The 22,664-nt window shown below is 44.9% G+C and overlaps 1 protein-coding gene across 1 annotated transcript in view; it reads left to right on the plus strand.

Moving 5' to 3' along the window:
- Positions 1-5,418: 5,418 nt before the first annotated feature.
- Positions 5,419-22,664, plus strand: part of ELMOD2 (ELMO domain containing 2) — a 33,906-nt gene continuing 16,660 nt past the window's right edge. The window contains exons 1-5 of the mRNA XM_077476940.1: positions 5,419-5,555; positions 7,751-7,896; positions 12,546-12,574; positions 15,680-15,777; positions 21,311-21,440. Coding sequence (XP_077333066.1) covers positions 7,752-7,896; positions 12,546-12,574; positions 15,680-15,777; positions 21,311-21,440 — 402 coding nt within the window. The 5' untranslated portion in view covers positions 5,419-5,555; position 7,751. The remainder of the gene's footprint in view (positions 5,556-7,750; positions 7,897-12,545; positions 12,575-15,679; positions 15,778-21,310; positions 21,441-22,664) is intronic.

The following is a 22,664-nucleotide window of genomic DNA, read 5'->3' on the forward strand; positions in this document are numbered from 1 at the left end:
GTCAGTGCTCTCTATCTCGGTGCTGGTGTCAGTGCACTATATCACGGTGCTGGTGTCAGTGCTCTATATCATGGTGCTGGTGTCAGTGCTCCTTATCACGGTACTGGTGTCAGTGCTCTCTATCACGGTGCTGGTGTCAGTGCTCTCTCTCTATCTCGGTGCTGGTGTCAGTGCTCTCTCTTTATCTCTGTGCTGGTGCTGGTGTCAGTGCTCTCTATCTTAGTGCTGGTGTCAGTGCTCTACATCACGGTGCTGTTGTCAGTGCTCTCTATCTCGGTGCTGGTGTGAAAGCTCTATATCAGGGTGCTGGTGTCAGTGCTCTATATCACGGTGCTGGTGTCAGTGCTCTATATCACGGTGCTGGTGTCAGTGCTCTCTCTTTATCTCGTGCAGGTATCAGTGCTCTCTATCACAGTGCTGGTGTCAGTGCTCTATATCACGGTGCTGGTGTCAGTGCTCTATATCACGGTGCTTGTGACAGTGCTCTCTATCATGGTGCTGGTGTCAGTGCTCTCTATCTTGGTGCTGGTGTCAGTGCTCTATATCACAGTGCTTGTGTCAGTGCTCTCACTCTCGGTTCTGGTTTCAGTGCTCTCTATCACAGTGCTGGTGTCAGTGCTCTCTATCTCGGTGCTGGTGTCAGGGCTCTCTATCACGGTGCTGTTGTCAGTGCTCTATATCACGGTGCTGGTGTCCGTGCACTCTATCATGGTGCTGTTGTCAGTGCTCTCTATCACGGTGCTGGTGTCAGTGCTCTCTATCTCGGTGCTGGTGTCAGTGCTTTCTATTTCGGTGCTGGTGTCAGTGCTCTTTATCACGGTGCTGGTGTCAGTGCTCTATATCACAGTGCTGGTGGCAGTGCACTCTATCTCGGTGCTGGTGTCAGTGCTCTATATCACGGTGCTGGTGTTAGTGCTCTATATCACATGGCTGGTGTCAGTGCTCTCTCTCTCTATCTCTCGATGCTGGTGTCAGTGCTCTCTCTCTATCTCTGTGCTGGTGCTGGTGTCAGTGCTCTCTATCTCGGTGCTGGTGTCAGTGCTCTCTATCACGGTGCTGGTGTCAGTGCTCTCTATCTCGGGGCTGGTGTCAGTGCTCTCTATCACGGTGCTGGTGTCATTGCTCTATATCATGGTGCTGGTGTCAGTGCACTTTATCACGGTGCTGATGTCAGTGCTCTATATCACGGTGCTGGTGTCAGTGCTCTATATCATGGTGCTGGTGTCAGTGCTCTCTATCTCGGTGCTGGTGTCAGTGCTCTATATCACAGTGCTGGTGGCAGTGCACTCTATCTCGGTGCTGGTGTCAGTGCTCTATATCACGGTGCTGGTGTTAGTGCTCTATATCACATTGCTGGTGTCAGTGCTCTCTCTCTATCTCGATGCTGGTGTCAGTGCTCTCTCTCTATCTCTGTGCTGGTGCTGGTGTCAGTGCTCTCTATCTCAGTGCTGGTGTCAGTGCTCTCTATCACGGTGCTGGTGTCAGTGCTCTCTATCTCGGGGCTGGTGTCAGTGCTCTCTATCACGGTGCTGGTGTCATTGCTCTATATCATGGTGCTGGTGTCAGTGCTCTATATCACGGTGCTGGTGTCAGTGCTCTCTATCTCGGTGCTGGTGTCAGTGCTCTCTATCTCGGTGCTGGTGTCGGTGCTCTCTATCACGGTGCTGGTGTCAGTGCTCTCTATCTCGGTGCTGGTGTCAGTGCTCTCTATCACGGTGCTGGTGTCAGTGCTCTATATCACGGTGCTGGTATCAGTGCATGCTATCACGGTGCTGGTGTCAGTGCTCTATATCATGGTACTGGTGTCAGTGCTCTATATCACGGTGCTGGTGTCAGTGCACTTTATCACGGTGCTGGTGTCAGTGCTCCTTATCACGGTGCTGGTGTCAGTGCTCTATATCACGGTGCTGGTGTCAGTGCTCTCTATCTCGGTGCTGGTGTCAGTGCTTTATATCAAGTGCTGGTGGCAGTGCACTCTATCTCGGTGCTGGTGTCAGTGCTCTATATCACGGTGCTGGTGTTAGTGCTCTATATCACATGGCTGATGTCAGTGCTCTTTCTCTATCTCGATGCTGGTGTCAGTGCTCTCTCTCTCTATCTCTGTGCTGGTGCTGGTGTCAGTGCTCTCTAGCTCAGTGCTGGTGTCAGTGCTCTCTATCACGGTGCTGGTGTCAGTGCTCTCTATCTCGGGGCTGGTGTCAGTGCTCTCTATCACGTTGCTGGTGTCATTGCTCTATATCATGGTGCTGGTGTCAGTGCACTTTATCACGGTGCTGGTGTCAGTGCTCTATATCACGGTGCTGGTGTCAGTGCTCTATATCACGGTGCTGGTGTCAGTGCTCTGTATCTCGGTACTGGTGTCAGTGCACTCTATCTCGGTGCTGGTGTCGGTGCTCTCTATCACGGTGCTGGTGTCAGTGCTCTCTATCTCGGTGCTGGTGTCAGTGCTCTCTATCCCGGTGCTGGTGTCAGTGCTCTATATCACGGTGCTGGTATCAGTGCACTCTATCACGGTGCTGGTGTCAGTGCTCTATATCACGGTACTGGTGTCAGTGCTCTATATCATGGTACTGGTGTCAGTGCTCTATATCACGGTGCTGGTGTCAGTGCTCTCTCTCTCTCTATCTCGGTGCTGGTGTCAGTGCTCTCTCTCTCTATCTCGGTGCTGGTGTGGTGTCAGTGCTCTCTATCTCTGTGCTAGTGTCAGTGCTCTCTATCACAGTGCTGGTGTCAGTGCTCTCTCTCTATCACGGTGCTGGTGTCAGTGCTCTATATCACAGTGCTGGTGTCAGTGCACTCTATCTCGGTGCTGGTGTCAGTGCTCTATATCACGGTGCTGGTGTTAGTGCTCTATATCACGGTGCTGGTGTTAGTGCTCTATATCACATGGCTGGTGTCAGTGCTCTCTCTCTATCTCTGTGCTGGTGCTGGTGTCAGTGCTCTCTATCTCGGTGCTGGTGTCAGTGCTCTCTATCACGGTGCTGGTGTCAGTGCTCTCTATCTCGGGGCTGGTGTCAGTGCTCTCTATCACGGTGCTGGTGTCAGTGCTCTCTATCTTGGTGCTGGTGTCATTACTCTATATCATGGTGCTGGTGTCAGTGCACTTTATCACGGTGCTGGTGTCAGTGCTCTATATCACGGTGCTGGTGTCAGTGCTCTCTATCTCGGTGCTGGTGTCAGTGCTCTCTAGCTCGGTGCTGGTGTCGGTGCTCTCTATCACGGTGCTGGTGTCAGTGCTCTCTATCTCGGTGCTTGTGTCAGTGCTCTCTATCACAGTGCTGGTGTCTGTGCTCTATATCATGGTGCTGGTATCATTGCACTCTATCACGGTGCTGGTGTCAGTGCTCTATATCACGGTACTGGTGTCAGTGCTCTATATCATGATACTGATGTCAGTGCTCTCTATCACGGTGCTGGTGTCAGTGCTCTCTCTATCTCGGTGCTGGTGTCAGTGCTCTCTCTCTATCTCGGTGCTGGTGTCAGTGCTCTCTATCTCGGTGCTGGTGTCAGTGCTCTCTATCTCGGTGCTGGTGTCAGTGCTCTCTCTCTATCTCGGTGCTGGTGTCAGTGCTCTCTATCTCGGTGCTGGTGTCAGTGCTCTCTCTCTATCTTGGTGCTGGTGTCAGTGCTCTCTCTCTATCTCGATGCTGGTGTCAGTGCTCTCTATCACAGTGCTGGTGTCAGTGTTCTCTCTCTATCTCGGTGCTGGTGTCAGTGCTCTCTATCACGTTGCTCCTGATCATCTCCTGCACCCTCTTCATAGTCTGCCCTGACCTTTCCTCTCCTCCATGGCCTTCATGCGCTCCTGAGTCCTGAATTGTCAAAATGTCACAGATAAAAAAAGAATGTTTGTCGTTGTCGATCCCAGATTCACTTCATACTTTTGTTATGTCAGTGTCCATGTGGTGGGGCTATGTGTGCACAACTAGTAAGTATTTTGTGGCTGAAAATATGACCTGTAGGTTTTTAGGTTCACCTGCCATTAAAGTCAATGGGGCCCGCCGCAAACTCGGCCACGTACGCAGTGGCGAATTTCGGCCACGTACGCAGTTTGCATTCGTGAAACGTCCCGTCGAAAGTTCACCCATCTCTAATTGAGTTCATTAAAATAGATAATTGGATCTAATTAATTGCACATGTAGTCAAATGTCTAAAATGTACCAGTATATATATTACATTGTTGTTGGTGGTAGGGTAGCCATGAATAAGCACTGTTAAGTGTGAAATGTGTCAGCTAGTTTGTCCTATTCTCTGCTGTGGCTTGTATTTTTGATTTTTCACAATAAAGGCTATATTCCAGAGTGCGGTTGTCCATAACTTTTCTTTGCCTCACTTGCTATATGCGTAGCCTGCACCTGGTGTTCCAACTCTGAGGAGAGTCTTTCTTCCATATAACCACCTGGAGCAGTGATCCCTTCCCCCTTCTGTTCCTGGACTGTAGCCGCTAAATGTGCCCGGGATAGGCCCAAACTCAGGCCTAGCAGCCGGGCAGCGCAACACATGTCCACCCAGACAGCCACCCAGGTGGCACTGAACCCCAATCACTTGACCTCACCCAAATAAATAGGCTCTTCCAGCAGGCCAAGAGACCCAAGAAAATCCCTGCCCATTGGCTGAGATACCCTATCTATTGCTAATCTGTCCTTGCATGACCTTGTCTTATCTAATGTCACCAAATACCCGGCCATCTAGAGACAGAAGAGAGACGTGCAGCAATTCCAGACTTAGGGTGGAATCAATTGATCCCTAGCAAATAGCCAAGGTAACTATACCTGGCAGGTACATTTACCAGCAACCCTGCCTAGACATCGGGGTGCTGCATCAGATTAAAACATGAGCTCTGGTATGCATAACCTCATCAACAAAAGATGTCCCTATTTTACTGGCTGAAAACAAATAATTCATACAAATGTTCCAACTTGTATTACCGCCAAGAAATTGTGTTTAACTTAAAAGTATGTTTTTATGCAAAAATAAAATGTGCATATTAGTATGTGTGTCCAATAAAAAAAAAAAAAAAAAAAAAAAAAAAAATATATATATATATATATATATATATATATATATATATGTATTATTTGGACATTATATATATTTATTTCTTTTTAGTCACAACTCAGACAGGCTCTGTGATAGTAATTATTATTATTATTTTTTTTGTGCAGACAATATATTTCTCTCAGATGCTACTGTTGTTTTAGGAATTTCAATTTTCAAATTCCATTGCACAGTTTGTGGTTAAGCTCATGATTCCTAACAACTGTTTTTATCTCTATGGAGACGATCCATTAGTCGCTTTCTTCTGAGGTAAAAAATACTAGAGCACGAGTCTTTACAGCACAAAATGTCTCCAGTTGGCTGTTGTAGGTTGCAGAGCGGAGGCCATGTTTGGTGTGATCAGTGAACCGCGTCCTACCATAGACTTCAACAAAATGGCTCCGGTAGTTGGTAGGCATCGCTCTAGTAGACCTGTGACGTGGACTGACAGGCTCTGTTCAGCAGGCTATGTGTGTATTGATAATCGTCAGGGGTCGGAATTGATAGCACGGGACGAGGTGAGGATGGGGGGATCGGGCTTCTGATGGTGTATACGTGCTGATTATACGGCCATGCAGAGACCTGTGTGTGTATATGTGTGTCCTTCCTCAATAACGTGCCTGGAATGTTGATGTAACATTGCTCTGTTATTAGAATCAATAATCACCTGTCTGTAGTCAATAAGTGCTCTGTCATCTTTATAAAGGCGGCAGCAGTGCTTCCACATTCCGGGTTTATTACTAATTATATATTTTTAATCATGTTGGCTTAGTATCATGAGTTTCTGGTTACACCTCTGCTTGAGTATTGGGTGTACAGGTTTATCCAGCAACTCCTATTATTCATGCAATGTTCCAGAAGTAGGGATGAGCTCAGGCGTGTTCGCATGCTCCATGTGCAGAGCCCGCCAGGAGGTCGGCGTAGCGCTGCGCTAATCACAGGCAGTGAGACATTTCCTGATGTCTGCAGCTGCTCATCGGGGCAATGTCTCACTGTCTGTGATTAGCGCAGCGCTGCGCCGACTTCCTGGCGGGCTCTGCACGTGGTGTAAGGGAGGGGGGACTCTGATGCGGGCTCCAGTGCAAGGGAGGGGGGACTCTGATACGGGCTCCAGTGCAAGGGAGGGGGGAACTCTGATGGGGGCTCCCGTGTAAGGGAGGGGGGAACTCTGATGGGGGCTCCCGTGTAAGGGAGGGGGGAACTCTGATGGGGGCTCCCGTGTAAGGGAGGGGGGAACTCTGATGGGGGCTCCCGTGTAAGGGAGGGGGGAACTCTGATGGGGGCTCCCGTGTAAGGGAGGGGGGAACTCTGATGGGGGCTCCCGTGGGGGGAACTCCGATGGGGGCTCCCGTGTAAGGGAGGGGGGAACTCCGATGGGGGCTCCCGTGTAAGGGAGGGGGCGACTCCGATGGGGGCTCCCGTGTATGGTAGGGGGGACCTCCGATGGGGGCTCCCGTGTAAGGAAGGGGGGAACTCCGATGGGGGCTCCCGTGTAAGGGAGGGGGGGAACTCCGATGGGGGCTCCCGTGTAAGGGAGGGGGGGACTCCGATGGGGGCTCCCGTGTAAGGGAGGGGGGGACTCCGATGGGGGCTCCCGTGTAAGGGAGGGGGGGACTCCGATGGGGGCTCCCGTGTAAGGGAGGGGGGGACTCCGATGGGGGCTCCCGTGTAAGGGAGGGGGGGACTCCGATGGGGGCTCCCGTGTAAGGGAGGGGGGGACTCCGATGGGGGCTCCCGTGTAAGGGAGGGGGGGACTCCGATGGGGGCTCCCGTGTAAGGGAGGGGGGGACTCCGATGGGGGCTCCCGTGTAAGGGAGGGGGGACTCCGATGGGGGCTCCCGTGTAAGGGAGGGGGGACTCCGATGGGGGCTCCCGTGTAAGGGAGGGGGGACTCCGATGGGGGCTCCCGTGTAAGGGAGGGGGGACTCCGATGGGGGCTCCCGTGTAAGGGAGGGGGGACCTCCGATGGGGGCTCCCGTGTAAGGGAGGGGGGACCTCCGATGGGGGCTCCCGTGAAAAGGGAGGGGGGACCTCCGATGGGGGCTCCCGTGTAAGGGAGGGGGGACCTCCGATGGGGGCTCCCGTGTAAGGGAGGGGGGACCTCCGATGGGGGCTCCCGTGTAAGGGAGGGGGGACCTCCGATGGGGGCTCCCGTGTAAGGGAGGGGGGGACTCCGATAGGGGGCTCCCGTGTAAGAGAGGAGGCTCCCATGTAAGGGAGGGGGGACTCTGAGTTAATCTTTAAAATGAATAAACCCAAGAACAAAAATGTAATATATTATAACTTATGGGCCTTAGGTTTGCTGGCTGCATTAGTAGTCTTTTTTTTTTTTTTTCTTTTTTTTTAAACCAAGTACTTTTTCAGCAAGTACAGAAAATACATATTTATCTTGCCAGAAATGCAGTGTCCTTGTCACCTCCTGTGAGCTGCACCAAAGAATATCTCCCTTATGTTTGGTTGCTTCAGGTTACTGCATTTTGGTATTAGGATTTTGGTCCTGTGTGCAAGAAGGGAGGGAGAGAGAGAGAGAGAGGGAGGGAGGAGTAAGATTCGAATTGATCATAAATGAAGTAGGCAGGGCTGACACCACACGCTTAGAAATTTAGAGCTGCATTCCAGGTTTTTCCAAAAATATATATATATATATAATTTTTAAACACAAATGTAAGATTATGTTTGATTTTTTTCACTTTTTTTCTTTTTTTTTTTTTAGGATGCTTCTGTACTTCTGGCAGTATCTCTACAGCAACTACTTCAGATTTTGGTTCAAATGGTTTCTAAGACAAATTCATGGCAAATGTGAGTTGCAGCGGATTTGTGATGGATCCAAGGATGGAGCTTTTAGAACTCACAGGATAGGTAATAAGTTTAATCTGCTTATATTTTATCTTCCCTGGCTCCTCCTTTCCACGTCATCAACATTGCAATAAAATAAAACCTTTCTGCTTTCATCGCATACAGTACCTTATTTTAGATGCAGCAATGTCCTGGGTCTCTGTGCTCCTCTGTACAATTCAGGCAGATCATGGCTAGTGAGAGGGGTCCACTAGGTGCTGTACATAGCTTCCTTAAAACACTTCAACACCCTACTTGAGTACTCCCCATAAGCGCCCTCAGACCTGATGCAAACAGTTGCATCTTGGTAGGACTCTTGCACATATCATGTGTGGATGTCAGTGTGGAGTCAGTGTTCATAGGCAGACTGTATTTGCATGCAGATCACCCAAGGTAATGGCCACATGCAATGCTGAGCCTCATTGAAATCCAGTGATTGAATAGGGAGGGCTAGGAACAGTCACGCTGTTGATGTCGATGATGCCGGACATCCTCCAGCCCGGAAATTAGGCAAACTCTATTTGACTTGCTGCAGCTCCCAATGCATGCTATAAGAAGCTCACAGTGTGCAAGGGAAATCAGCGTAAGCAATTTCAGTACAGGAGAGGAGCCTGTACAACTGTGAAAGACTGAAGATAAGGCTGGAGTTTCAGATTTAAGCATCGAACAATACAATTATTGCCATTCATTAGAAAAGATAAACAGGTATGGAGAGTTATCTGGTAGATTAGGCAGAATATACGGATACATGTACCTACAATACCTAGGTGAATACTGAATGGATATAATTGATATAGTTACAATTATTACTGATTTCTCACCTTTCAAAGTCCAGTAACTCATAATACCCAATCAGAATTGCTTTTATTAAGGGATCCTTCACACCAACTGTGGTGCTCTGTATAAGGCAGGGGTCTCCAAACTTTCTAAACGAAGGACCAGTTTACTGTCCTTCAAACTTTTGGAGGGCCAGATTGTGACCAGCGGGAGTAGAAAATATCCAAATATCCTGGTGTTAGTGGGAGTAAAGAGTGTCCCCTCTTTGATATTAGTGGGAGGAATAGTGTTCCATCATTGGTGTCCTTGGGAGGAATAGTATCCCATTGTTGTCAGTGGGTGGTGCCCCATCTTTGGGTGTCAGCGGGAGGAGTGGTGCCCCGTCGTTGGATGTCATTGGGAGGAGTGGTGCCCCGTCGTTGGATGTCATTGGGAGGAGTGGGCCCCCGTCATTGGATGTCATTGGGAGGAGTGGTGTCCCGTCGTTGGGTGTCAGCGGGAGGATAGGTGCCCCATCGTTGGGTGTCAGCGGGAGGAGAGGTGCCCCGTCGTTGGGTGTCAGCGGGAGGAGAGGTGCCCCGTCGTTGGGTGTCAGCGGGAGGAGAGGTGCCCCGTCGTTGGGTGTCAGCGGGAGGAGAGGTGCCCCGTCGTTGGGTGTCAGCGGGAGGAGAGGTGCCCCGTCGTTGGGTGTCAGCGGGAGGAGAGGTGCCCCGTCGTTGGGTGTCAGCGGGAGGAGAGGTGCCCCGTCGTTGGGTGTCAGCGGGAGGAGAGGTGCCCCGTCGTTGGGTGTCAGCGGGAGGAGAGGTGCCCCTTCGTTGGGTGTCAGCGGGAGGAGAGGTGCCCCGTCGTTGGGTGTCAGCGGGAGGAGAGGTGCCCCGTCGTTGGGTGTCAGCGGGAGGAGAGGTGCCCCTTCGTTGGGTGTCAGCGGGAGGAGAGGTGCCCCTTCGTTGGGTGTCAGCGGGAGGAGAGGTGCCCCGTCGTTGGGTGTCAGCGGGAGGAGAGGTGCCCCGTCGTTGGGTGTCAGCGGGAGGAGAGGTGCCCCGTCGTTGGGTGTCAGCGGGAGGAGAGGTGCCCCGTCGTTGGGTGTCAGCGGGAGGAGAGGTGCCCCGTCGTTGGGTGTCAGCGGGAGGAGAGGTGCCCCGTCGTTGGGTGTCAGCGGGAGGAATAGTGCTCCGTCGTTGGGTGTCAGCGGGAGGAATAGTGCTCCGTCGTTGGGTGTCAGCGGGAGGAATAATGCTTCGTTGTCAGTGGCAGGAGCTATGTCCTCCTAGACAGTGGGGGGGTAATGACTCAAGGGCCAGATAAAAGCATGCAAGGCGCTGCAGTTTGGAGACCACTGGCACAAGGCATCCCATGATGTGTTGTTTACATGCTATATTTTTATGTAGCGCACACCACCGCACATGTATAGTGTAAACAGGACACATAAAAAACAATTGTTTTCTGAGTCCCCTGCAGCATTGTAAAATTATTTTATTGATATCCACGTATTTGGAAAAAAAATTAAGTAAAATCCAAAGCACATTCACATACAGTATAATGTCAAATGACTAGGCCTCATCCATGGAGGTATGTTGCACTCCCAGCATGCAAAATAATATGTTGATGTAAATAGTAGTATAGTAACTGTAACATTTATGGTCAATATTCAAGCATGACATCTAAGATGTATTAGCTGGGGGTGGGACTAGCCCTTGTCCCAACGTGTTTCCCGGAATAGATTTCCTCTTCTTCAGGAGGCTGGATAAAATATATACAGTATAATCTAAACTAAAACAGAGAACTTGCCTGTTAAAAAAAAAACAAAACAGAGAACATGTTACAGAATGTACATAACATCAATCCATTATCCTTACCATAACACAGCCCTTAAAAATTCCACTTGCCTGCTGGCATTTTTCTAGTGGATTTTGAGGGTTGGCGAGGAAGGGCTGCCTGGGAGCGGGTGGACAAGCACTACCGGCAGGCGGGTTGTATGGGAGTTCTTCTCCCAGCGCTCGCGGAGGGGAAGAGAGGAGGGTAGGGGCGTGTTTAGGGGCAGGGTAGGTAACTGGTGGCTCGTAACCCCTGAGGCCTGGCTAGTAGCTCAGGACTTGACATTTTGAGCCCTGCCATAACATACTAAGGACCATTGCATGCATGTTAAACAGACATGATCATGCAAAAGATCACATGTATAGAATACATACATGTTGCTATATATTGAACATGCTGGAGGGTTAGAAGTTACCATCATCACACTGTTTACTATAGGAGCGCCAAGGCCATACAGGTGTAAGGAGGAGGACACAGTAGGGGGCCCAGGGCTAGTAAATAGATTATACCATCTAGAAGTGAAAATAATGCACAAAGCATAACTTCCAGGAAACACATTGAGACAAGGGCTTGTCTTTGATGTCATTCTTGAATATTGACCATATACAGCATGTGGTGATTACTATACTATTATTTACATCAACATATTATTTTGCATGCTGGCAGTGTGACATACCCCTTGGAAGAGGCATAGCTTATTGACATTATATGTGAGCGTGCTTTGATTTTAATTGCAAAAAAAGCATTTTTAACACATAAACATCAATAAGAGGTTCTCAAAAGTTTATAACAAAAACCACCGCCCAGTTCTATGTATAAACACAAACGCTCTCACACTCAAAATGGTGTGTTGGGGGCTGTGTAATTTCAATGCAGTCTAGCCCCCATGTTAAATTTATTCAAACCTGAATAAAACACAATTATCATCTAAAAAGATCTATAAATAAATAATCATATACAGATCTAGCAGCGCATATCCATTAATAAAAACTCTGATGTTCGTTGTATATAATAATAATTTCCATCAAGTGTAAATGAGGAATCACAATTCAAAACGTCCACATCAAATGTCAATATTTATCCATCAATTATATATTGAATGGCAAGTCCTCTCGTGTTGTGAGATGTGTTGAGCCACAGCCCATCAATACAAATCCCCTCCACATGTGCAGAAGAAACCCACACAAGGGGATATGTGATAGATAAGACTCCCCTTTGGTAGTGCTCTTACCAGCTGGTCAAAATAGGCATATCAAAAATTCCTATGAACTGTCAGGTCACTCCTCCTTCCCCATCACATACAGCTCATTATCTCAATATCTCGGAAAAAAGTGTATGGAGAGAATAGACCTAGTGTAATTCCGTAAAATATAAGCTTTTAATAAAGTTTAAAACCATCAATTTTTACACTCACAAACATCGAGTATGAGGCATTGGTTCATTAATACACAGCATAGTGTTCAGGTGCATGAGGATTGCCCTACCGCCCTCTCCCGTAGCGGTGGGCCGTATCTCTCTGCTCACTCGTGGCTCAGACTAACCTCTCCCGATCACTGCTGATTCTCTACTTGTCGTATGGCTCCACTCTGACGCGTTTCGTCATTCCGACATCATCTGAGGGACCCTTATCTATCACACATCCCCTTGTGTGTGCTTCTTCTGCACATGTGGAGGTGATTTGTATTGATGGGCTGTGGCTCAACATATCTCACAACACAAGAGGACTTGCCATTCAATATATAATTGATGGATAAATATTGACATTTGATGTGGACGTTTTGAATTGTGATTCCTCATTCACACTTGATGGAAAATATTATTATATACAAGGAACATCAGAGTTTTTATTAATGGATAAGCGCTGCTATGATATGCTATGATTATTTATTTATAGATCTTTTTAGATAATTACAGCGTTATTATTATTATTGTGTTAACCTGACTATACATTTTGTACAACATGATCTGTTTACATCTTATAAGCTGTCTTAATGTCCAATGGATGAAAATCCTTTTCTGCTTCTGATAACAAACTCTTGTAAAATAAAAAATATAATAGGCTTCTCTTTATTTTTTTTTAGAATACTCTTTGGGGCATTCAAAAAACAAGGTAAGTGTTTTTGCTTTTTTTATTTTTTGCTCTGTTATTATACCAATAAAATAATTTTGACCCATGATAAATGCTTAAGGGTCCCCGCTCAAGCTGCCTAGGGCTAGTGAGGGTGCAAGCTAAAGAAAGGTACATCCAGACTCAAAGCATACTGCAAAAATGGGAAAAGCTAGCCCGGCCACCTGCCGTACATCGCACGTGGCCTGAGTGTTTAGCAGGTAAAAGCAGCCTCGGCTCGATTTATCCAGACCACAACTCGGGGCTCAATCATGTTTTGTCCTGAGGGCGGGGTGAAACATGTTGATGCCACATGAAGTGGTGACGGTTTAACCAGTCTACACCTGAGGTGAGTCCATTTAGACTATCAAGCCAATGAGGTGTATGGAAATTGAACACATGATGAGTGGGATCTCTCACCTCCAACGAGGTCCATAGCTTGTTAGAGCAGCAAAGGTCAATAGCAGGAACACTCCTGCGATACATGCATCTGTAGGAGCAATCAGTCAACATACTCAGTCTTACAGACATTTTTATCATCCTAAACCATTGACAATATGTGCAATGAATTGTATTGAACTCTCCTAATTGATGGAATGGAAAGTATATACCTACATCAGAATCTCCAATATTATAGGGAACATCTTCATGTTCATCCACGAATTGATCTCTTCCTTTCTTGTTACACCTTTTGCAGTTGGATGTCCCTATGAACCTTGGGAATTTTTTCTATATATTTTTTCTGGTGGCCTTAGCATACGAGCCTCCAATGAGCTTAGCCTGTAATGCCCGTCCTCTTTATCTGAACCCCACGCATGCTGCTAATTTAGAGTTTTGTTATATCTGTTGGCTCATTTGAGCACTTGACATGGTGGCCACTTATGATATGAGGATCATATTTAATTGGTGGTAATTAATTCAGTCATTCGAGTCCGGACTCCCTTTGTTTTTTGTTTTTAGAGTAACAACGTTGTTAGTTTTAAGTGATGGGTGGAGGTTTAAAATTGCAATTTTGAAGTACTGTTTTTTTTAACCTTTTTCAAGTCCTAATCAAGTTTGCTATAAACGATTTTTTTGAGATTATCATTTGGGGTCACAGTTAATACCTACTGTCCTTTCAGGTTCTACCCCCCCCCCCCCCCCCCATCCTTTTTTGTTTTTGTATAGTGGGAAATTCGTCCATCCTAGCTGTTTAGTAAAGATGGAGGAATCTGTCAGATGTTTTGTTTTCCCTTTTTATATGGCCACTTCAGATCACTCTGACAGAGCATCTCCATACAAGAAGTTCCCCAGCCTATATACACATTGTATTTATAGTAAATATACATTGGGGGAAATAATCTATTTGGTCCACTGCAGATTTTGTAAGCTTGCCCACTTACAAAGAAATGAAGGGTCTTTTTTCAGCAGTAAACACAGCCACTGATCACAACCACCTTCACCCAGAGGACTGATAAACACTGTATTTTATGTTACTGTTGGGACTACAAATCCTAGCATCACCTGTATGTACTGTACCCTATACTGTGAAAGTTTTTGAAGGTCCATTAGAACCATAAGGGTTCAAGTGCGAGCATCATCTGTATATGTTTAGGTTGCAGGAACATGACCTGCATTCATCGTATGTTATGCCATGAAGGTCTCCAACTCCCAGTGTAGCCTGTATATACTGTGTATTATGTGACTGGTAGATATATAAGTACAGGGATGCACAAATCATATCGCCCAGGACATGCAGTTCTTCTTTTTTTTTTTTTTTTTTCTTTTTTTTTTTTTTGCATTTAGCCCTGCTACGGGAAAGTAGCAGGGTTTACTTTTTTTGTCCCTTAACAGAGCGGACACAGAAGCTTGATTTGGCTGCTCAGTATGTGCTGGTACTGAGTACCCAAGTATTTGTGTGGGAGGGTCATCTGAAGGAAAAAAGTTTTTGTTTTTTCCCTTTTTTTTTTTTTTTTCTTGCTCAGCAGATGCACTTCTGCTGAGGGTTAAGAGAGCCCGGCACTCCCCTTTCCTGATGACCACCCAGTCGGTGCTTGTCATACTGCAAGGTCTCTCCCCTCCCTGCTAGTCCTTGGTTGCAGTGCTGGAGAGAGGCATGAAGGTGAGTAGGAGATGAACGGCGCAAAGTTAAAAACATTAAAAGTTTAAGTCACCCTAAAGCCCTTTTTATTTTTAAAAGCCACAGACATTTATAAAAACACCTCTACCTAATAAAAAAAAAAAAAATTAATCAACCCCTCTTATATTTTCCATAGTTCCTTGGACGAATATTTTTATTTTTTATTTTTTTTAAATGTCCACATCCCTGCATGTATTATGTGAATTGTAATCTACAGGTGCCAGTATATCGATGTTTTAAATCCTTGTCGGTAAACAACTACAAATCTAAGGCCCCATTTACACCCGAGTGTTTTTCAGCTCGTAAAACACTCACCTCTAAATTTCCAAATGCCCAACAAGCAAAATCACATTTATTTCAATGGCCCCTGTGTACACACGCCTGAAGCAAAATGCCTGACCCTCAGAAAAGTACATGGGCATCTTTTTGGCAGATTACAAGCTTTTTCGGCCCCCATAGACTTCAATACAAACACCTAACTGGAGCAGAAAAACATTGTAAAAGCTTGTAAAACGCTCAAATGGTGCCTCTCCACCCCTCTCCCTCTCCTCCCCCTAGTAATTTCTATTGGCTAAACAAAAACCCTTGAAGCTGTAAAACGCTTGTTATACACTTCTAAAACACTTGTAAAAAGCTTAAAAAAAACACCAGAAAAAAGCCTGAAAAGTATACGCTCAGCTGTGAATGCACCCTAAAGCAGATTTATTTTCCCTGATTTTGTTCATACTTGAATTGGACAGTGCTCCTGCATCAGAGGAAGTAAGTACGGACCTGACGGGGCCAAGAAGAGAGATGAGGCGGTTGGTATTGAATATGTAAATGTATTGAGGCTGGGTTGATTTTGTAACAAAGATGAACTTGTCCTTTAATATGTTCTCAAACTAGGTTTTATAAAGCTATGCCTGTAATTTTAATGTGCTTGTAACAATCTTTTTCTGCTATTTTACTAAACATAGATTCTTATTTTTCATTATTTGTGAATATTACAGGTACTGCGGTGTGCAGTAAATATCAAGGAAGATGAAGTTGACAAATATGTAGCTGATATAATAAAAGCAAAGCAGATTAACGTGGAAAAAGATAAAAGGTTTGTGTTTTAGTTGATATGAACCCTGTCAGCCCAGTTACGTAGGAGATGTGTTCGCCAACTGTTCATTCATTGCTCATAAGTAAACTTGTTATTTCTCCTTCCCGGAACTGAGAGCAATACTCTTCTATTGTCTACATTTTATATTTGGATACTGTGTACTCATCTAAGCAATTTGAGTCCATGGGTCATTAGCAGCCTCCTTTTTCAGGTTATGTCACAGTTCCTATACGTCAGGTTTCATGTGTGTTTTTTTTAATAAAAAAATGTGAAAACCATAAAGCTCCTTGCTTGCTAAGGTTTATGTGAATTGCAAGTTGCTTGAGCTTTAATTTTCTCAAACATTAAATCTAGGGTTGCACCGATACCAAGTACTTGTGCAAATGCTCTGATGATTGACCCTGTACCTGGCAGGAGGCCAGTACACCCCGAGACCTCAGTGTAGCAGGGGGGCTGGGCAGCCTCATAGATGATCAGTATGGAGATGGATGCAGTTACAAGCACCGATCTCCCTGTATAGCTTTTCTGACAGCCGCTTCTCCTCCTCTCCCTCCTACGGCTGTAAGGGAGATCGGTGCTTGTAATTGCACCCACCGCCGCACGATCATCACTGATTGTCCCCTGTGTGCTCCCTGGCTCCCCGATCATCTTGGATCCGTGAGGAAGGAGCCTGTAAATCTGTCATTTGCCGGCTCCTTTGTTTTCTGAATTCACAGATTCAGTGATCACTGACTCTGTCCATTCATAACTGAGCATTGTAAACTGTGTCTCAAAGGGGAGATGTCAGGGGTCTGTTTAGACCCCTAATGTCTCACCAAAGTCCATATCCATACCCCCGCCACAATAGGGTTGATGAAAATTTTAATTTTTTAAAAAATTAAATAAAAAAATAAAAAAACACTGACACCATCCACTCCCCCACACCAGAAAAAAGAAAGCATTGTAAAAAAAAAAAAAAAAAAAATGACAAAAAAAACGTAAATTGTAAAAAATAAAAAAATAAAAACTACAGTCCACGCCTCATCAGTGCCGCATGTTGGTGCCACTGTCACATGATGTTAAAAACAAATTATCGATAATCGGTATCGGCAAGTACTTGAAAAAAGTATTGGTACTTGTACTTGGTCTTAAAAAAGTGGTATCTGTCTATCTCTAATTAAAACTGAACTCCATCTTGCGTTCTGGATTATTTAAAGTCTTCAGCATTTTATATACAGTACAGCTAGTATAAGTAGCTGAATGTCTTAATATCAGTCTCCTGCCATCAATGGAACAACATGGTTGGCACTATAAGCCAGTAAAACCTGTGTTGTATACAGTGAAGGAATGACATCATTAATATGATGCCCCTTCATTCAGCAGTAAAAGACTGGCGCAGGTCTTTGACCAGACAATAATGCTCAAAGTGATTGTAAACTATCACCTTGTAAAACAAACCATTCAGTTTAAAATAGAAATGAAAGGCAAAACATTTTTGTATAGATCTAAAAATATATTATAAATACATTTTTTAGAAATGATCACATTCCCTCTGTTATCAGCTTTATAAGAGCTGGGGAATGAGAAACAGCAGAACACTGAGCTTTCCAGTTAATGGTTGTGCAGAGGGGGCATGTCAGGACAAGTTTGATCATTGGAGGAGAGCATACTGAGTTTCCAGCATATCTAGGGAAATTTCCACAGTGTGTTCTCCTGCTTAGTGTGGTCAGTTTTTAATAGGAAACAGAGGGACTTTCAGGAACACCAGGGATTTCACATAAGGAAGCAATACAAAGAGAACAGGAGACTTCCTCATACAAGTACATGGTACAGCAGGCACATATCTGGACTGTGAACTGCTGGGGTAACAAACACTTTCAAGTATCTGTAAGGTTACAAACCTACGAATGTAGTTTAGCAACACATTTCTTGCACGGTTTTTAAATGTTGATTTGAAAAAAAGCGGCATTTTTTTTTTTGTGATTAAGTGTCCATCTCTCAGACCAGCTCCATAGGTTGCGAGTGTAAATGGAGTTCGGCATGTCCTGCCAACATTGCACAAACTAGGAACGCTCTCATTCTATGAACACGCCTACATTTTACATTATACAATCTCAGGCATCAATGTGCATGAGGCCTTATGCTATAGGTGTAGTTATTGGGATGATGGATATCCCTGAGTGCTCTGGAGCCCTGGGCAGTGGCCTAATGCTGTAGGTGTAGTTATAGTGATGGTGGATATCCCTGAGTGCTCTGGAGACCTGGACAGTGAACTTATGCTGTAGGTGTAGTTATAGTGATGGTGGAGATCCCTGAGTGCTCTGGAGACCTGGACAGTGAACTTATGCTGTAGGTGTAGTTATAGGAATGATGGATATCCCTGAGTGCTCTGGAGACCTGGGAAGTGGCCTTATGCTGTAGGTGTAGTTATAGTGATGGTGGATATCCCTGAGTGCTCTGGAGACCTGGACAGTGAACTTATGCTGTAGGTGTAGTTATAGGGATGATCGATATTCCTGAGTGCTCTGGAGACCTGGGCAGTGGCCTAATGCTGTAGATGTAGTTATAGGGATGATGGATATCCCTGAGTGCTCTGGAGACCTGGGAAGTGGCCTTATGCTGTAGGTGGAGTTATAGGGATGATTGATATTCCTGAGTGCTCTGGAGCCCTGGGAAGTGGCCTAATGCTGTAGATGTAGTTATAGGGATGATGGATATCCCTGAGTGCTCTGGAGCCCTTGGCAGTGGCCTCATGCTGTAGATGTAGTTTTAGGGATGATGGATATCCCTGAGTGCTCTGGAGCCCTGGGCAGTGGCCTAATGCTGTAGATGTAGTTATAGGGATGATGGATATCCCTGAGTGCTCTGGAGACCTGGGAAGTGGCCTTATGCTGTAGGTGGAGTTATAGGGATGATGGATATTCCCGAGTGCTCTGGAGACCTGGACAGTGAACTAATGATGTAGGTGTAGTTATAGGGATGATGGATATCCCTGAGTGCTGTAGGTGTAGTTATAGTTATGGTGGATATCCCTGAGTGCTCTGGAGACCTGGACAGTGAACTTATGCTGTAGGTGTAGTTATAGGGATGATGGATATCCCTGAGTGCTCTGGAAACCTGGGAAGTGGCCTAATGCTGTAGGTGTAGTTATAGGGATGATCGATATCCCTGAGTGCTCTGGAGCCCTGGGCAGTGGCCTAATGCTGTAGATGTAGTTATAGGGATGATGGATATCCCTGAGTGCTCTGGAGCCCTGGGAAGTGGCCTTATGCTGTAGGTGGAGTTATAGGGATGATGGGTATCCCTAGACGCTCCGGATTCACAATGGTTCTCAGGTCAGTCATTCTACAATTTTACTCAGCTCAAACTGCACAAGGCTATTGTAGGTCTGAAACTGGGGATAGAACATAAATCCGCAGAGGACACAGGAGACCGGATGATCACCAGATATTTTGTCTTCACTTCCTTAAAAATGACATGTAAAAGCAAAGACTATTGATTAAAAAGCACTTTAAAATTGATTTTTTATTAGGTTTGCATCCACTTTTTAACTGGAGTGTAGTCTGCATGGAGTTAATTTCCTGTTGTGCCCCTTGTACTTCACTGAGTTGTTTGAATGTCAATGGCTGGTACATCAAAAAGCAGTGACAGAATTTAAAGCAGAACTGCAAGATTTAATGTATGCATACTTGTAATACCATGGGGGAATTTAGCAAAGCATTATTTATGCCATTTTACTGGTGGGATAGCCCTTTAAAGTCCTGCGCCAGTTATGATTGCTTTACATGCCACAGATTTAGGTAATTCCTAATAGTGCCTCTTCACAAAGTGTCGCTGTGGTTGCACCAAATTTAAAAACAATTACCTCCAGTTTGTGAATAACAGAACTGGAGGTAATTAAGACCAACTCTTAGTTGGTGTTGGTGTACAGAGACGGGCACAATGCCTTTCTCTATACACTGTGTAGCAGGGTGGCATGTTTGCTGTTACCCCCTCCCAGCATCACAAACAAAGATTTTCCAGCACATTTACCAGCTAGCCTGCCAAAAAAACAAAAAGAAACAAACACATTGACCCTGTCTAAATTGTTAGGGCCATTTTTATTTTTTTTTGCAATCTAGCAGGTAAGTGTGCTGAGAAATATTTGTGATGTGCATTGCCCTTCCATGTGGACCTTACTGCAAAGGCTAGTTATAGGTTTGGGTGTATGCCACTTTTTTTTTTGACTCTCCTCCCAACAAGTACATAAATTTGGGGCAAGCACCGACGTTTGTTGCAGGCAAGAGAATTCTAAAGAGTTGCAGTCACTTTTTATGAATTCCTCAAATATCCCAGCTGCTGTGCAAGGACAATGCAGGACCTATGATTCCTCTGTCTGCATAGCCCAGTAGTAATAAGCTTCCCAAACCTTCTTCTTAGTATGTTATTACACTGTTTTATATTGGTATAAAGGGCAGGCACCATCAGTGCACCAGTTGTTCCCACAGCTGCATTTTTAAAAATAAGTGACTGATAAATAAGTAAATACGTTAAGCAGAATAATTTATCAACCTAAGACTCTGATACATTTTTTTAACATTAGAAACTCAAATCTCTAAATTATTTATTAGCTATTTGCCATATACTTTACAATTATCCTGCCTATTTTACTGCACATATATTTGCTTAGCCAGTTCGCCAACCTCAGTCACACCAGCAATGGGACCATATGCCCATTTATAATATCTCTGGCAACTGATGTGTGATACTGAGCCTCATGCCTTAAGAGAATTAGTACCTAGCAGTATACACACACATCTTATAGTTGAACTTCTACATTTTTATTTTTTTATTTTTATTTTTTTACTCTTTTTTTTTATTTTATTTTTTTGGATGTAATAGGAGCTCTTCCTTCATTTCTGTTCTGCAACAGGAAATTTAGAGGATATCTCGTCAAAAGGGACACAGAAATAAAATATTCCTTTCACATCTAGTCCCAGTGGCAGCAGTCCCCAGCAAAGGGAAATCACTGCAACTATGACAGACATAGCAAAATCAAACATCACAGAGGTTCTAACCTTCCCTCAAGCTGTCCAAAACACTTTAATAAGGTTGTGGGGAAGACATGTAGAGCTGTACCTCAATTGGCCACCGAGGTTGGCAATCAGATCTATCAATTGTTTATGAGGATGTGGGAGGCATCGAACTAGCTGTCAACTTTCTTTTCCAAGCTGGAGCATTAATGAGCATGCTCAGTATTGGGGCTCCTAGTAAGCCCTAAAATCTATGTGCATTCATCCATATAGGTGCCTGCTATACACTTTCTGTGGAATCCCACAGGCATAAGTATATTTTGACTTTAGATTTCTATGATGTGTGGTATATAAATATAAGAAGAACAATGAATTTAGAATGCATTAATAAAGCACAGTGATCAGTATAACGTGAGTTGCATTTTATCCGTGTTTGTGGTATTAGAAATGGTGTAATTGTGTAATGAGCTCAGTACTATTGCAAAGACATTTTGTGCAAGATTTTATGTTCCGTTATCAATAGTAGATTATTTCTGTTTCAGATTTCAGATAAACTTGAGGATATGCCTCTTGCAGATCTCTGGGTATAAGAAGCTTTTTTTAGAGGTAGAGGATGTGAGAAAACAACCATATGACTCTGACAACCCTGAGCTTGAGCAGCAACTCATGGAGGTGAGTAGTAGCTATTTGGCTTTATGAAGCAGTGGATGAAATACCCATCCTTTCCGTGAATGTGAGATCATCTCTGGATTTCAGCAATACTGATGGCCAAGGCTGGTTAAAGACACATAGCTGACAGTAGAATACCCTTCCATCCTCAATCACATCACTGTGCCATTGTAATTAGCCCTTGATTTTCTCCCCGATTTGGTAAAGTGGTGCATGTAGTACATGTGCAATGACAGTCTTATCCTCATTTACCAATAAAAAAGGCAAATGCTAGCATATTCTGAAAATTCAATGTTTTCTGATACACTTATCACCCCACCCCTAAACCACATTACACTACATTGGCTGAACTATGTTCCTACTTTTTTTAAAGATTAGGTTGTTTATAGCCACTTTTGAGGAATTTTGTAGATGGGCAAAGATAGCATGCTTTCAGGTCTGTTCAGTTTGTAATTAAAATTTAGTTTGAAGTGTCTGCATATCCTCTGACCACCTTGTAAGCTTCATCGTTTTTTTTTTTTTTTTTTTATGCATTCAAACTGACTAACGGAGAAAAGCAGTTTGACATGTGCAAATGTGAAATTAAACATTTGCAAACACGGTTATATTCCAAACATTTTATTTAATCCATATATTTGCAACCATGTGTCCTTTTGAGAATAAGGCTAGGTTCACATATTACCATTGTTGTGCGGTGTGTTAAAAGCGCACACACACATTCCAAATTAATGTGCTGTCATGTAGTTCAGATGTTCAGAAATTGGACTTGCACTTTTTAAAAAAAATATATATTTTTTGAAAGAACACCGCACCAAAATACAGTACACCAAAATGAATCCAACCATTACCTGTATGGTTATTCTGTCTCATTGTATTTCCTTATTCCAAAGAAGCTGTGGTTTCCATGCGCTGTACTCATGATGTCCAAAAAGCCTGAAACAGCTGTATGTAGTTTGGCATAAATGGCTCTATAATATTAATCCATATTTGCACCAGTGGCGACCCGTAATGCAGAATGCAGGGGCACCGCCCCCCTAATCCATGCGTCCGGCCTACTAATCTACATGCGGGGCGCCAGGCGCATGGATTCTGATAGATTTTTTTTTTTTTTTTTTTTTTTAGAAGCACATGATTAGAGCCAGAGGCACGATGAGCCCACCCAGTTGTGTGACAATAGCGAATTAATATTCGCTATTGTATTCCTGATTTTCCTCCCGGCCAATCAGG

Source organism: Lithobates pipiens, unplaced genomic scaffold (assembly GCF_037356315.1).
Source record: "Lithobates pipiens isolate NorthernLeopardFrog02 unplaced genomic scaffold, aLitPip1_a1.2 Scaffold_13, whole genome shotgun sequence".
In the NCBI taxonomy this organism is placed as follows: domain Eukaryota; kingdom Metazoa; phylum Chordata; class Amphibia; order Anura; family Ranidae; genus Lithobates; species Lithobates pipiens.